General features: G+C 47.7%; 1 protein-coding gene across 1 annotated transcript; it reads right to left on the bottom strand.

The window, feature by feature from the left end:
- Positions 1-5894: 5894 nt before the first annotated feature.
- Positions 5895-9244, bottom strand: LOC123825342 (patr class I histocompatibility antigen, A-108 alpha chain-like). Its single transcript, XM_045848748.1, has 7 exons — positions 9172-9244; positions 8636-8920; positions 8102-8374; positions 7258-7533; positions 7056-7160; positions 6430-6477; positions 5895-6275 (listed from the first exon to the last, which is right to left on the bottom strand). The coding sequence occupies exons 1-7, from the start codon at positions 9233-9235 to the stop codon at positions 6271-6273; spliced, it is 1056 nt and encodes a 351-aa protein (XP_045704704.1). The 5' UTR covers positions 9236-9244; the 3' UTR covers positions 5895-6270.
- Between the last annotated feature and the right edge of the window lie 6300 nt (positions 9245-15544).

The raw sequence follows: 15544 nt of genomic DNA, 5'->3' as shown, positions 1-15544 counted from the left end.
GTGAAACCTGACAGAGTGGCCCATGGCTGAATTAGTAGGAGATGCAATGACCAACCACCCCCTACCCTAGTGCTGACCAATCAGTGGAGACCTTGACCCTAAGTCCCTCAGTCCTCTATGGAGCCCATCCCCTAGAAGCCATCAGGGAGGCAGGTCTTAGAGCACCAACTCACCTGTGACTCTGGGTTTGGTGCCACTTCCTTAAATAAATCATTAATTTCTTTTTTAAAAAATACCTGAGACTTTTTTTTTCATTGCTTTCAGAGAGAGAGGAAAGGAGAGAGGGAGAAACATTGATGTGAGAGAGAAACATCAACTGATTTCCTTCCACAGGCACGCAGACCAGAGATCATTGTCACAACCTAGGTGTGTGCTCTGAGCAGGAATCTGTTTGCAACCTTTCAGTCATGGGATGATTCTCCAACCAACTGAGCCACACCAGCCAGGGCTAAACCTTTACTTTTTTGCTGCGAACTGCTGTTTGCATTGGATCAGGCTTGAATGTGCACAGGTGAATAAACTCCTTTAGTTTACTAAGAATTTATCATTTATAACTTAATGTTTTATAATTTTTATAATGAATATACATTCATCATATAAATTGCATATTATCTATATACACACAATTTACTTTAAAAAGCTTTGTTTACCTGTGTAAAAGGGAAGGGAGATGGGGAGGAAAGTGATGAGCTCAGCCCTGGGCTGACAGTGCTGGGCTCCATGTCTGGGCTCTGGGCCATGAACTTGCACACCTTCCCCCACTGCTCACAGGGTGTTTCCCTCTGTGTAGGGCAAGCTAGGTCTTTCTCTCCTTTTGGGGTGTGGTCATTAGTGTCTCGTCACACTCCTTGTTGCTTTTAAGAATCAGTTTTTGTATTACACATGGCATTTTTAGCTATTTCCAGTGGGAGGATTTGTCCATAGAGCCAGCCAAATTTGTTAGGAATGGAATTTCTAAGGCAAATGGTTGGTCTTAGAGAAAGGATCAGAGTCTGCATTTTAAATCATGATGTAAGGATGGTGTGTCAGGAGATTTATAAGGGTAGAGATTTTGCTGTAACTTGTTCTTAGGAAAAAATATTCATGCACATACAAAAAACTCCAAAGACTCTCAAGAATACAAAAAATTAAACAAGTCATGTAATCCCCTTGCTCCCTCAGTCACCTGAGTCCTGTAGCAGGAAATCACCACAGTGTGTCACTGCTGATTTGTCTTCCCAGGAAAATATACAATTTTTTTTAGAATGCACGTAGGAAGACTCAAACTCAGCAATAAGGTAAAAATAACTCAATAAAAATTAATTACAATTGTAAACAGGCACTTCACCAAAGAATTTATGCCAGCTGGCCAGGTGGTTGAATTGATTAGAAGGTCATCACAAATACCAAAATGTTGTGGGTTTGATCCCTGGTCAGGATGCCTCTGGGAGGCAACTTGACTCTCTCTCTCTCTCTCTCTCTCTCTCTCTCTCTCTCTCACACACACACACACACACACACACACACACTCTGTGTCTCTCCAATAAATTACCATCGCCTTGGGTGACAGTTTTTTAAAGGCTTGCAGTAGAACAGTGTGCTTTGTTATGGCTGTAGCAGCCTCATACCTGTGTTTATCGGGTCTCTTGAAGGCGTCATTGTTTCTGGTGTTGATTTAATCTGGTGTTGTTTTCTATAACATCATGCTGTGCAGGCTTGCAGCCCAGAAGCAATAGGCTGTGCCCTGCAGTGTAGGTGAGCAGTAGGGAGACCAACCAGGTGTGAGGGCCTCTGTGCTGTGTGCACAACCACAACATCACACAACCACATGTTTCTCAGGGTGGATCACCACCGTTATGTGGCACATGAGTGAATGTAAGTGCTCCTATATAAACTCGCTGGACACATTACACTTACAGGAGGTTGTGTGTCAACTGTATTTTTTTAAAGATTTTATTTATTATTATTTTAGAGAGAGGGAAGGGAGGGAGAAAGAGAGAGAGAGAGAGAAACATTAATGTGCGGTTGCTGGGGTCGTGGCCTGCAACCCAGGCATGTACCCTGACTGGGAATCGAACCTGGGACACTTTGGTTCGCAGCCCGCACTCAATCCACTGAGCTATGCCAGCCAGGGCTGTCAATTGTATTTTGATTTGAAAATAAAGTTCATAGTGGATTTTATGTACAACACTCATTCAGTGAAGGATCAGTAAACAGTGTAATTAAGAATATTATACACACTGACACCCACAGATTAGATTGTCAAGAGTCACTTCCAGTAGCCCCTAGTTCCTCACTATGTTCATCCCATGTGATCTAGGGGCTGATTTCTGCCCACAAGTGCCTCCCACTTGTTGTTCCTTGTGATGGGGGCTGGTCTTCTTGTGCATTTCAGTCCCACAGCTCTTGCTGCTCATGGCCTCAGGTGTGTTTAGTCTGGAAAATACCCCCAATTGAAGCCACTGTGTCTGTCTCCCGTCCTGGGGTGTCCCTCTGTCCATGTGACCCTAAAGGACAGTGTAATTACCTCTCCATTGCTCACAGAGTCCCGTGCTGGAGTCTCTCATTGGACCAGCCTGTCCCTGTGTTCTGGATGATGACTGTGGGGAGAAGCCTTCCTGGTCGTACAGATAGGGATTAGGACAAACCAATGATGGGGAAATACAGGGAGATAACATTAAAATTGATCACTGCAATATTCGATTGACAGTAAGAAATGTCAATTGATAATCAGATCTTAGAAACCAGCTGTGCCAGCACACTGGCCTGAAGTCATCCTTCTGAGACACCACAAGGAGCAAGGGGCACAGCCCACTGTTTCTGCCACTCCTTCTGCTGTGGCCAGTGCACTGGACACATGGACCTGTCACTTTAGGTAGAGCGGTCATTCAAGCTGAGACAGGCAGGTGGGACATCCAGGGCTTCTATACAGTATCCAGCTGTGGCCCCTCACGGGGAAATAAAAATGCTCTGCACCTCACCTCTGGTCTCCTTCCGTCCCCACACATGTGACCACTCTGTTCTCTTCTTCCCCTGCTACTTCCTTCCCTCTGGTGACCACCATCCTGTTGTCTGTGTCTGTGACCATCTTTGTATTTGCCATGTTCATTTGCTTTGTTAATAGGCACCTGGGCTGCTTCCAGAGCTTGGCTGTTGTAAATAACGCTGGAATGGACTTGGGGTGCATATTCTTTCAAATTAGTGTTTTGGATTTCTTCAGGTAAACACCCAGAAGTAGGATTGCTGGGTCAATGGGCACTTCCACAGTTAATATTTTGAGGGAATTCCACACTGTTTCCCACAGGGGCTGCACCAGTCTGCATTACCACCAACAGTGCATGAGGGTCCCTTCTCTCCACATTCTGGCCAGCACTGGTTTGTTGCTTTATCGAAGGTAGATTTTCCCATAAGCATGAAGTGATACTTCATTGTGGTTTTAATTTGCATGTCTCTGATGCAAATTAAATGATTTGCTCAATGATTAGTGACATTGAGCATTTTTTCATGTCTACTGGCCATCTGTAAGTCCTCTTAGGAGAAGTGTTTGTTCAGGTCCTCTGCCCATTGTTTTTCAATTCTCACCTGAGGGTATGTTTATTGATTTTAGAGACAGAAGAAGGGGTAGAAAGGAGAGAGAGAGAGGGAGAGAGAGATGTGTGTGTTTCAAGCCCCCAGGAGGAATCAAGCCCTCAAATTTTTGGTGTACTGGAAGATGCTCCAACCCACTGACCCTCTCACCGAGAGCTGCCTATTTTAAAATCAGATTGTTTCATCTCCCCCTTCCCTGTGAGCGCCTGTGTGTCCTTGGGTTGAGATGGGTCTCTTATGGGCAGCACAGAGTTGGGCCTTGTTTTCAACCCACTCAGCTTCTCTGTGCACCAGCTTTTGGTTGGTGAGTTCGGTCCATGTCCATTCAGGTGATTATTGACCTACGAGGACTCTCTCCACTCATTTTACCTTTGGTTTCTCATTGCCTTGTGTCCCCAGTGTTTACTTTCCCCGATTTCCCGTCTGTTAGTTCAGTTCTGAGGCTCTCTGTGCCTCCTGTCCCCATGGCCACTAGCCCCCCTGTACTACCCAGCATCCTTGAATCTGTCCCTGGTTTTAGCCACAAAATGCAGGGCCCTGGCTCTGGGGCCTGAATGCTGCTTCTGCCCTCGGGCTCTCTGTGGGTTGTCAGGAGCCCTGCAGGGGGAGCAAGGCAGCAGAGCATGGCTTCCCCTCCCCCCCTGCCCCTCCCCAGCCCGTTCTGATTCGTTGTGGGTCTTACAGACGGGCTGGTGTGGGGAGCGTCACAGTGTCTGCCTTGTCACTCTCAGGGGTGTTCTCACCTTGCCAGGATGATGACGTCCCACCCTCTGTCTGCCACCCGGCACATCAGCGCTTCTGCTGCACCTGCAGCCCCATCCTAGCCCTGCCCCTTCAAGAATCTGTGAGTCTTACTCCAAGGAGGACTAGGACCCTCTGGTGGGAGCTGAGTGAGCAGCTGTGGAGCTGGTGCGGGGAAACCCTGCTGTGAGGAAACTTGGGTAGAAGTGGGGGTGGGGGGACTGTGGCAGAGTCACCCCTGGGTCACCTGAGGAATGTTCTCTATGACCATTTCCATTCTCATCACTCAAAGCTGAGAGCTAATGAAGACTCACTAACTGTGAACATTGTAAATGAAAATGACGATTATTTGGGGGCATGAGCCTTCTGTGTCCAGCTGCTCCTGAAGTCCTCCTGCCTTCCTCCAGGGTCTCAGGGACATTCGCTGGGCACTAGAAACAAATGTGTTTTTCCATTGTTGTGAGAAATGGTACACACACACACCTCTGGGGCAGGGAGGGGGTCTTCTGGCTTGAGTGCTTGTTTTAAATCCTCACACAAGGATGTGTTTATTGATTTGAGAGAGAGAAACATGGATGAGTTGCCTGTGGTACATTGACCAGGCATCAGAAACCTGAAACCTTTTGGTGCAGGGACCGACACTCCAATCAACTGAGCCACCTGGTCAGGACACATCTCTGTTTGATCTTTTTATATAGGTCCACTAAGGACGTCAGGTCCTTGGCCATGATCTTCTAGGACTCAGCATGTGCAGAATGAGAGCAGTGTCTGTAGTGGATTAATGACAATGGACGCTGGAACAGCTCCTGCTTTAAGCAGGTGTCCTCACCTTCTGATTGGTCAGCTCTCTGACCCCACACGGACACCCCTGAGGTCTACAAGAGGGGGGCCTGGAAGCCTGAGGTGACTCTTAGGCAACAACACAGCACTTGGTTAGAATCAGGGGACTCTACCAGTCACAGCCAGAGGCTCCAAAATGTACATTTGGATGTGTGGGGAGAAACCCTGAATAGTGCATGGAGCACTGGTGGTCACATGGTCCCCTTGTCATATGACACCCATTCTGTTCTTCCTTGGATTTTCCACACCTCGTTGTACATTTATGAACTTAAAGTGACTGGAAATGCCTTAATAAAAGGGTGAAGGTTTCGAGCACAGTACATGTGTTCTGTAAGGTCGGCAGTTCAGACTATGCTCAGTTCACTGATATACAGGGGTGCAGCATGCTATTGCACTTCACTGATATTGCAGTTTTTAATTTAACACTCACCTGAGAGTTGTTGTTACTGATTTTACAGAGGGGGGGGGGAGAGAGAGAGAGAGAGAGAGAGAGAGAGAGAGAGAGAGAGAGAGGGAAACATTGATGTGAGAGAAACATTGACCAGTTGCCTCATGTACCCACCCTGACCAGAAATTCAAACCCAGCCGGGTATGTGCCCTTAACGGAGAGCGAACCTGTAAGCATTGGTGTGTGGACGATGCTCCAGCTGAGCCCCCAGCCAGGCTGTGTTTGTATTACAACTGAAGTTACAGCTGATTTCCCACCAGCAAAAAGATTACAACTCAATAAAGGGCCAGATGAGAGATAGCATTTTTATTAAGAACAAAGTATATTTTGATAAAGGCATGCACATTATTTTTTAGACATAATACTATTGAATACTTAATAGACTATGGTACAACATAAACCTAGCATTTATGATCACAAAGAAACCAAAAAAATTGTGTGACTCACTTTCTAGGTATATTTACTTTATTGCAGTGGTTTGGACTTGAACCAGAAACATCTCCAAGGTATGTCTGTGTTCCAGGTGTAAAAGCACTGTGTCATCTTCCCCAGACTCAAAAACTACTTGCAGAATGACTCATCATTGTAGGACCCCTCTGTGTTCTAGTGCCAGTGTCCACTGATGTGGCCTGCAATGAATGTTTTAGCACCAAGTCCAGTAGAAAGCAGCTCTGTCACACTGTGAAAGAAACCATGAAGAAATTCAGGTCACTCTCAGAAGTGTCACATTCCCCCAGAACCACCACATGCTCAACGTTTCACTCTGAGAGTCCCCAAAACCCAGCTGTGCCCCTGGGTCCCAATACCCTCAGTTTCTGCCCTCGGGGTCTCACCCATAGCATCTGTGAGAGACACATCAGAGCCCTGGGCACTGTCGCAGCCTGGGGGAGACACAACAGCACAGTTACGGGGTGGGGGAGCCCCCCTCACAGATCTAGCCCACACTCTCCCCAGGGCCCGAGACATCACCTCCCCAACACCCAGACTTATAGGCAGCCCAAGCACAGCTCTTCTTGCCTCTGTCTGTGGAAAGAAAATGTTCTGTGAGAAGTCAGGGGGAAGGCTGGGTCCCATGACCCCTAAAAAAGCCTCACACTCCTGAGGCACAGGGAAGGTTCCAGAACTGTGACTGAACACCCAGGGGAGGATGAGGAAATACAGGGAAACTGCATGTGTGCTGGGACTGGACCAATCACCTGTCTGGATGTCTATCCTCAGAAAGGACCTTCCCCTCTGACCTCTGACAGCTGGGATCAGTCCCCATTGCTAGAATCATCAGGTGATAAATGTGTCCCTCACTTTCCCACAGGCCTCACTAAGAGTCAGTGTTAGCAAACAGGCCCCCAGATGGACAAGCACCCGTGTGGGGACACGATGTCCATTAAGGAGGCAAAACACAATTCCACCTGGGCTTGACACCCCGAGGGGGACAGGAAACTCAGCCCCACTCCTTGCCCACCTGAGCACTTCCTCCTCCACAGCACAGCTCCAGCAGCTGTAGCTCCAAGGAGACCCAGGGTAGCAGCAATACCCACAATGATGATGGTGGTCTGAGAAGGGGGGTCTGGGAGGGGAAGGTGAGAAGTCAACCTCAGGCCTGAGTGCTGACCCTGTTCAGGGATACCCTGAGGAGTGGCTCTGTGCCCACACCCCCTCCTCACCCCATCTCAGGGTCAGGGGCTCAGGAAGACCCTGGTGCTGCACATGGCACGTATATCTCTGCTCCTCTCCAGGGGACACAGTCAGAGCTGCCCACTTCTGGAAGGTCCCGTCCCCTGCAGGCCTGGTGTCCACCAGCTCCATGTCCTGGGTCAGGTCCTCCCCTTCATGCTGCCAGGTCAGGGTGATGTCCGCAGGGTAGAAGCCCAGGGCCCAGCACCTCAGGGTCACCTCATGGTCAGAGATGGGGTGGTGGGTCATGCGTGTCTTTGGAGGGTCTGAGGGGAGGGTGAGAAAAATTCGGGAACTCTGCATGGTCATGGGACACTCCAGCGGTGCTTCTGTGACCACCCTGAGAGTGGACAGGACAGCGGGGGTGGGGGAAGGGAGAGCAACACCCAGACACCAGCCTGGACAGAGGCACATGGGATAATCTCCTATTCCTTAGAAATTTCCGGAATCAGGGTGAGAACCTAGGGGAGGAGTGTTCAGGTCTTTAAGCGGAGACACAGACTCAGGTGGAGGCTGATGATGACTGAGAAAAGCCAGAGTCAGGTCTCCAGAGAAGGTCTCAGCTCTGAGAACCAGGGAGAGTGTCCTGGTGCACCAGGTGCTGCAGGGTGTGAGGGAACCGCTGTGGGCTGTTTCAGGGAGAGGCTGGGTCCCTTACTGTCCTTTAGAGAACGCTGGGCCCGCAGGTGAGTCACAGAATAAGGACACCTGGGGGACTATTCCCTCTCCCGTGAAGGGGGGCAGGCCCTGACACCGTCCCATTTTCCTCCTCTCCTTGTAGGAACCCGCCCCAGCCCACAGATCCCCTCCTCGGAGAGGCCCGCACCCTGGTACCTGCTCGGAGCAGCGTCTCCTTCCCCTTCTGCAGGAACAGGCGGAGCCAGGGCACGCACACGTTCTTCAGGTAGGTCCTCCAGTGCTCTGCAGCCTGGTCCTGCACCATGTCGCTCTCGGCAGTTATCGGGACTTGGGCCGAGGTGGAGGAGCACCGGTCCACGTTCACCTCAAAGGTTTCGTTGCCATCGTAGGCGGACTGAAAGTACCCGCGGAGGAAGCGCCGGTCCGACCCCACGACACAGCCTGTCATGTGCTGGTGGGTGTGCGACACTGACCCCGCCCGGAGGTTGGCCAGGGCCACTTAGCCCCTCCCCGAGGACAGTTGTGTCCTCCACCTGACCATTCTCCACCCGTCCCATGTCCCACGGCGATTAATCCTGAATTAAACTGAATGAAAATCTAACCGGGGCCAAATCCCTGCGGGCTCCTCCCGGGACCGGGGCCGGGCAGGTCCCGCCTGCAGCCTCTGGGCGACCCAGGCCCATCCGTAGGGATGGGGGTCATGACCGGACCCTGACGCTCGTGGCTCACCGTCCTCGCTCTCGTTGAAGTAGGTGCGCAGGTAGTTCAAGTAGTTTCGGAAGTTCTCTTCGTTGTGCTTGATGTTCTGTGCCTGCTGGTCCCACCAGTCTGGATCCTCCCGCTCCACCCACAGCTGCTCCAGCCACGGCACCCGCAGCTGCGTCCCGGGACCCACTGCGTCCTTGTCGAACCGCATGATCTCCGTGTCGTCCACGTAGCTGATGCTGATTGCCCGGTACTTGCCTTGTCCAGGTCCGGTCACGAGGATGTTTAAATATCTCAGGGTGTGGGGACCTGGGGGCGGGGAGGGCCAGCGGCCTAGGTCTCTAGTCGGGGGCAATGGGGGCAGGGGGCTTGGGGGGCTGAGAAAGGTCTGGTAGAGGAGGGGGTGCGAGAAGCGGCAGGAGCGGAGCTGAAGCGGGATTGGGGACATCTGGGGTCTGGGCTGGGGGTGCTGCAGACGCGCGGTCTCCTGTTCCTGCATCCCCGGCGGGTCCCCTCGCCCCTGCCCCTTACAGGTAGTTCCCTCCCGACCCCGCACTCACCAGCCCAGGTCTCTGTCAGGGCCAGGGCCCCCGAGAGCAGCAGGAGCAGGGTCTGGGGTTCCATCACCCGACCCTGAGCGTCGGGGAAGAAGGCATCCGAGAACCAGGTGAGGACTTTATATCAGAAAGCACGGTGTCGCTGATTGGCTGGTCTAGGATTGGGACACCCAAGGGAGAAGTGCAGTAGCGTCTTGAGTTTCCAGGCAGAAAAGGTCCCGCGAGATGGAGAAGGGAAACCCCAACACTGAGAGTCCCCGCCCCAGACTCGGTCCTGGGTCTGACACCCTGGGAGCCAGGCCTGGGGACCCGGGACTCTGCCCCAACCCTCCTTCTGCACGGAGACCTCTGTCCCGCTGTCTCCCTGAGTCCCTGCCCACGGGCTGTTTTATTCAGCGACTCTCAAACATTTTGGTGTCAGAACATTTATACAGTCTTACAAAATAGGGACGAGCCCCAAATAATTTTGTTTGTGTGGGTTAAAGCTATCAATATTTACCATACAAACACACACATACACACAAACCCAAAACAGTTTGAAAAATCAGTTCATTTAGAATAACGTCAATAAACTATGATATATTAACACAAATAATTTTTTAATGAAAAACACTATTTCCCAAATACAAGGTAGTGAGAAGAGTGGGTCTGGTTACATTTTGCAATTTTGCAAATCTCAGTTCTTGTCGGTATCATTAGAAGTCTGCTGGATTTTCATATTTACTTTTGCTTTTAATCTGTTACTTTAGTTGCTATATATAAAAAAATATACAGTCTCTGAAATATGTAGGAGGTGCATTTTTAATAAGCTTTTCAGATAAGTGTGGATATTCATCTTGGATCATACACTAAAGCCACACAAGTGGTAGTTTGTAAAAATCCCTTTGCAAAGTGGAACCTGAAACACCAACATTGAGTATTTCCTATTCTGGTACATTGCTTGAGTGGCTCTTGTACTGATGCAGGATTATTTGAAAGTGATGCATTGTTTCACTAAGTGACAGAGATCTCCCAGTGTTGGTGCATTTAATGACAGATCATCAAAAATCACATTTGTTAACATTACCGCAGACCCCACTGGAAACGGTTGTCAGCTCTGGGAAGCTGTCTGGCTGCCGTGGAGAGACACACGTTTGCCAGAATCCTGGTTTTCCCCTGAGAGCTTCCATTCCATCCAGACAACAAGTGCTGTCAGGTGTCTACTGCCCATTGACATTTCTTGAGGGAGAAGCTCACATTCATTTGAGAGAGTGTTCGCCAGTTCACCACACCTCAGCCATCACAGCTTCTGTGTCTCTCATGCTCTTAAGTGAACTTGCTGTTCTGTGAAGAAGAGGCTGACTCAGCCCTCACAGGTCACTTTCCTGGGCTCATGGCATTTGGGAATGAATGTAGCAGAAGTGTCTTTGTGCACTTTCCCAGTTATCATGGGATATATTTTACTTCTTTGTTCTCCATTTTTTTGAAGGACAATTAAGAAATTAATCCATTTGTATAATGAATTCAAGATATATTTATCTTCTTTAAAATATTTTTATTTTTCAATGACAGTCGATGTACAATATTATATTAGTTTCAGGTGTGTAAGTCTGTGATTAGATATTTATGTAACTTATAAAGTGATCCCCCAATAAATCTAATACCTACCTGACACCATATGTAGTTATTACAATATTAACGACTCTATTCCCAGTGCTGCACTTTACATCCCCATGACTGTTCTGTAACCACCAATGTGTGCCTCTTAATCCTTTCACCTTTCTCACCCAATCCCTGTAACTCCCCTCCCCTCTGGCAACCTTCAGTCTGTCCCCTATGTCTATGAGTCTGTTTCTGTTCAGCTTGTTCATTTACTTTGTCCTTTATATTCTACAGATAGATGCAATCATCTTTTTGTTTCTCTGTCTGACTCGTTTCACTCAGCAACATACCCTTCATCATGTTGTTGCCAATGGAGAGATTTCATTCTCTTTGTGTGTGTGGCTGAGTCAGACTTTGTTGTGCATGCACACCACTTCTTTATCTAATCATCTGTCGACGGACACTTGGGTAGCTTCTCTACTTGGCTTTTGTGAATAATGCTGCAATGAACATGTGGATGTGGATGTGGTTTTGTATTCATGTTTTGAATTTCTTCAGGTAAATACTCAGAAGTGGAATGGCTGGGTCCTTCTTTCTCTCTTGTCATATAGCCTTTTATTTAAAGTCTATTTTGTCTGGTATAAGCATTGATACCACAGCTTTTTTGTTTGTTTGTTTACTGGTTACCATTTTCATGAAATAGCTTTTCCATCTGTTTACTCTTAGTCTGTGTTTTTCTTTTGATCTGAATTGAATCTCTTGTAGACAGCATATATGAGGGTCTTGTTTTGTTATTCTTTCAGCCACCATATGTCTTTTGATTATAGCAATTGATTTATTTTCACTTAATTTTTAAAAAGATTTTTATTTATTTATTTTTAGAAAGGGGAAAGGAGGGAGAAAGAGAGAGAGAGAGAAATATCAATGTGTGGTTATATCTCGTGCACCCCCTACTGAGGACCTGGCCCACAACCCAGGCATGTGCCTGGATGGGAATTGAACCAGTGACCCTTTGGTTTACAGGCCCACATTCAATCCACTGAGCTACACCAGCCAAGGCTACTTAAAGTAATTTTTGATAGATATGCATTTATAGCCATTTTATTATTGACATTTTTATTTTTCTTCTTCCTCTTCATGAAGAAGACCATCTAACATTTCTTGTACTTTTGGTTTGGTGGTAATAGACTTCTTTAGCTTTTTCTGGACTGGGTAGCTCTTTATCTGTCCTTTGATTAAAAATGATAGATTTGCCAATCTCTTTTGACATGAAAAGTGTCTATTGAGAAATCAGCTGACAGTCTTATGGGAGCTCCCATGTAGGTAACTAACTTCTTTTATCTTGGTGCTTTTAAAATTCTGTGTTTGTCTTTAACCTTTGGCATTTTAATGATGATGTGTCTTGGTGTGGCCTTTTTGGTTCCTCTTGTTTGGGGCTCTGCCTTTCTGAACCTATACATCAACTTCCTTCACCAGGTTAGCAAAGCTTTCCATCATTATTTTCAATAGGTTTCAATTCCCTGCTCTCTCTTCTCTTGGAGGCATCAGCCATGATGCAAATGTGGGTGTGCTTGAAGTTGTTCCAGAGACTCCTTATACTCTCCTCATTTTTTTTGTATTTCTTTCTCTTTCCTAGCCTGATTGGGTGTTTTCTGCTTCTTATCTTCTCAAACTCTTATTTCATCCTATGCTTCAACTAGTCCACAGTTGATTTTCTGTAATGTATTCTTCATTTTCAAGAATGGAATTTTTCATTTTTATTGTTCCCTGTTTTATTTTTCTGTGTCCTATCTCTTTGTTGAAGTTCACACTAACTTGATGTACTCTTCCCTTAAGTTGACTTAAGGATGCATTTGTACAAGCAGCATTTTCAACTCTTCATCTGGTAGATTGCTTGAGTCCACCCCTTGAGTGTGTTGCTGTGCAGGTGGTAGGGTGTACTTTGCTGAGGTCTGAAGCTATCCATCAGGTGTGCTGGCTTGGGGCCCTCTTTGGAGGTGCAGGCCATAGTTAGCCATTACCAGTCTTTGCCCTGGGCCACTTGGCATGAGCTACAAAGAAATCTGCAGGTGGCTGCTACTTATGCTGGGCTTGGAGGTGCCATGGAGAGGCCAAGCTGCAAAGCAAGGCCAGCTGCCACAAGTGCTGGGCCGAGGGCCTCATAGCTGAAGATACAGAGCATGTTTAGGTCAGAAGTTGTTTGTCTGAGACGTTTCAGGGAAGTCCTCAATACAAGCCAAGTCAGGCTGTTTGTATGCAAATATCACTAAAAGAGCCATGAGGTGCCTGCAAGTTGGTGAGGATGATGTTTCAGGGAATCACCAGGATGGGAAAAATAGTGTGAGCGAGGTTGTTGGAGGTTCAGATATGGTGCCCACCTGCCAGCTCTGAGTGGGGGAGGGATCAGAAAGGAGCAATGGCCTCTGCCAGTACTTCTTTCTGGGGGACACCTGCCCCTCAGCTCTCACCTTGATGCCAGACCACTCAGTTGCTTCCCATATGTTCCTGGTGCCTTTTGAGCTGCTGTCCCAGCACTGGAGCTCACAGCAAGCCCGTGTGTGTGTATACCTTTTAAGAGGAAGTGCCTGGGATTCCAGAAGCTTCCCTCCCATTGAGCCACCATCACCACTGGCTTTTACAACCAGAAGTTGTGGAGACCTGTCTTCCTGGCACTGAAACCCTGGGCTGGGGAGTGTCATGTGGATCTTGGGCCTTTTGCTCCTGGTGGGGACCTCTGCAGCTGAGATAGCCCTTTGATTTTTATCTGCCGCCCATGGGTGTGGGACCAGCCTGTTCTGCATCTCTACCTCTCCTGCCAGTCTCCACGTGGCTTCTTAATCCTCTAGTTGTGGGACTTGTGTTCACCTAGATCTCAAGTGATTCTGAATGATGGTTGTTTGTAGTGTAGTTGTAATTCTGATGTGGTTGTGGGGTGAAGAGAATACTGTATTTACCTACACAGCCATCTTGACCAGAAGCCAAGAGATTTAAAAAAATGTCAATTAAGGATGATGGTTTAGTAAAGATAATGATGTTTAATCCTTTGACTGTGTCCTAAAGTGACACTGGTATTGTTTTCTAGTCTGTGAGGGGTGGTGGTGACAAATGCCTGCTAATGCAGTTGTCACCACCACCTGCAGACTGGTGTCCCAGTCTCCATTCTTGCTGAGTTTACCTCAGTGCAAATGTGGGCACAGTGAAAAGGCAAAGGATGTCCTTCATCCTATGAAAATAGTTTTGACCCAATAGATCCTGTGAAAGGCTCTTATAAACTTCAAGGGTTCCACAGCCCACACTTTGAGAATGGTTGTTCTGGATAAACCAAGGGGAGTCTCCCCACAGGCCCCATCTTTTACACCCTCCTCACTTCTTAAAACCCCTCTCTCTGAGGTGGGATCCCTGCTTCCCCACACTCTGCTGAAAGCATTGCCCCTGGGTTTTTCTAGAAGAAAGCTCACCCCCTGGAAATGAGATTTCAGAGAGTGTCCTCAGTCTGGGAAGGCAGGTGGGGGGACAGGTGTTTCCCCTTTAGTACTGTGAACAGTCTGTGTCTGAAGGCGCTAGACTCACAGGTAACCTAGTTGTGTTTGTTATATACAAGTGGTACATAGTCACATCCCAGACAGAAATCTGATGTCCTTGGATAGAGAGATATCTTGGCCCTTTCCTTTTTCTTGGGTCCAGAACTATGACTAGAGGCTCAGACAACATGAAGCTCAGTTCTGTGTGATAGAATGTTCTGGACCAAGGGATTATTTAGTGTCTGTACATCCAACACGACAGCCCTGGCTGCAGGTGGATGTTGCGCACTGGAAGTGTGACCTGTGTGCAGAACAGTTGAACTTTCCATTTTACTTACTTTTAATTTGAAAACCATGAGTGCCTTTTAGCTACCACATGAGACAGTGCTCCTCTAGAATGTGTGTAGTTTTCAGTCTCTGCCCACCCCCCAAGGACACCATGTGACTCAGAGATTGATGTGCATTAAAATTGTCATCATATGGAAGTCACAGGTCTTCATTCATCTGTGAGGATTTAGATTCGTCTTCAAAATGCAGCATGTCCAAGGAAGATTACTTAATATGCACTTAACAACTAGAGTGTGCAGACATTAACCAAGATGTGATGGAATGCATTAGGGTTGTAAATGGTCAAACACGCTCCTCACTGGACCTGGTCCTGGTGCTCACCAGTTTGGGACCCTTGGTGTTGTGTTTTCGAACCTGGAGACATCAGCAGGAACATAAGTCTTTAATAACTCAAGAGAAAATACTTATCGGACACAATGTACACCAAAATATCTGTGAGCCCCATATATACTTAGAAAAGTTCTAAAGTGGATGATGTAAACTTTGGAGTTCCACCTTAGAATTCCTCATCTGTCTTTCTTCCCCATACAGCCCTCAGAATTCAAGTAATTCTGTTTCTCTCACACCCGTGGACCTCTCTCCCCTAGATGAAAATTGACCTGAAGTTTTTATAATTGTGGAATGAGAAATTCTCTAAGCAAGACCCAAAGGAAAAAACCTTGAAGGAAAACATAAAACGTTCCTATGTGAACCACACACTCTGTGGATACAAACTGATGCCAGTAATCAAACTCGGAGACGCATAAAAATGTTGACAGAGGAAGGCAGTGTGTGTCAGTGTTTTTCTGTCAAAGACCCGAGGAGGTCCTGGGGCAGACAGGGGGCTGTTTGCATCGCTGCTGCGAGGGGGAGCACACACTTGGGGACTTGAGTACCTTTGAGGGGCGGGGTGAGACAGGATGCACCCCAGACGTGGACTCGGGATG

This window comes from Phyllostomus hastatus, unplaced genomic scaffold, assembly GCF_019186645.2.
Source record: "Phyllostomus hastatus isolate PE091 unplaced genomic scaffold, TTU_PhHast_1.1 phas_contig_133, whole genome shotgun sequence".
NCBI classification, from domain to species: domain Eukaryota; kingdom Metazoa; phylum Chordata; class Mammalia; order Chiroptera; family Phyllostomidae; genus Phyllostomus; species Phyllostomus hastatus.
The sequence above is the reverse complement of the archived record's forward strand: the minus strand, read 5'-3'. Positions and strand labels throughout refer to the sequence as shown.

What these genes read in the sequence shown, in the direction of transcription:
- LOC123825342 (XM_045848748.1), bottom strand. Translation starts at nt 9,235, where the DNA reads ATGGAACCCCAGACCCTGCTCCTGCTGCTCTCGGGGGCCCTGGCCCTG. An exon ending in CCTGACAGAGACCTGGGCTG is followed by an intron (nt 8,921 to 9,171) that starts GTGAGTGCGGGG and finishes CCCCGCCCCCAG; the next exon opens with GTCCCCACACCCTGAGATAT. An exon ending in CTTCAACGAGAGCGAGGACG is followed by an intron (nt 8,375 to 8,635) that starts GTGAGCCACGAG and finishes GGGCGGGGTCAG; the next exon opens with TGTCGCACACCCACCAGCAC.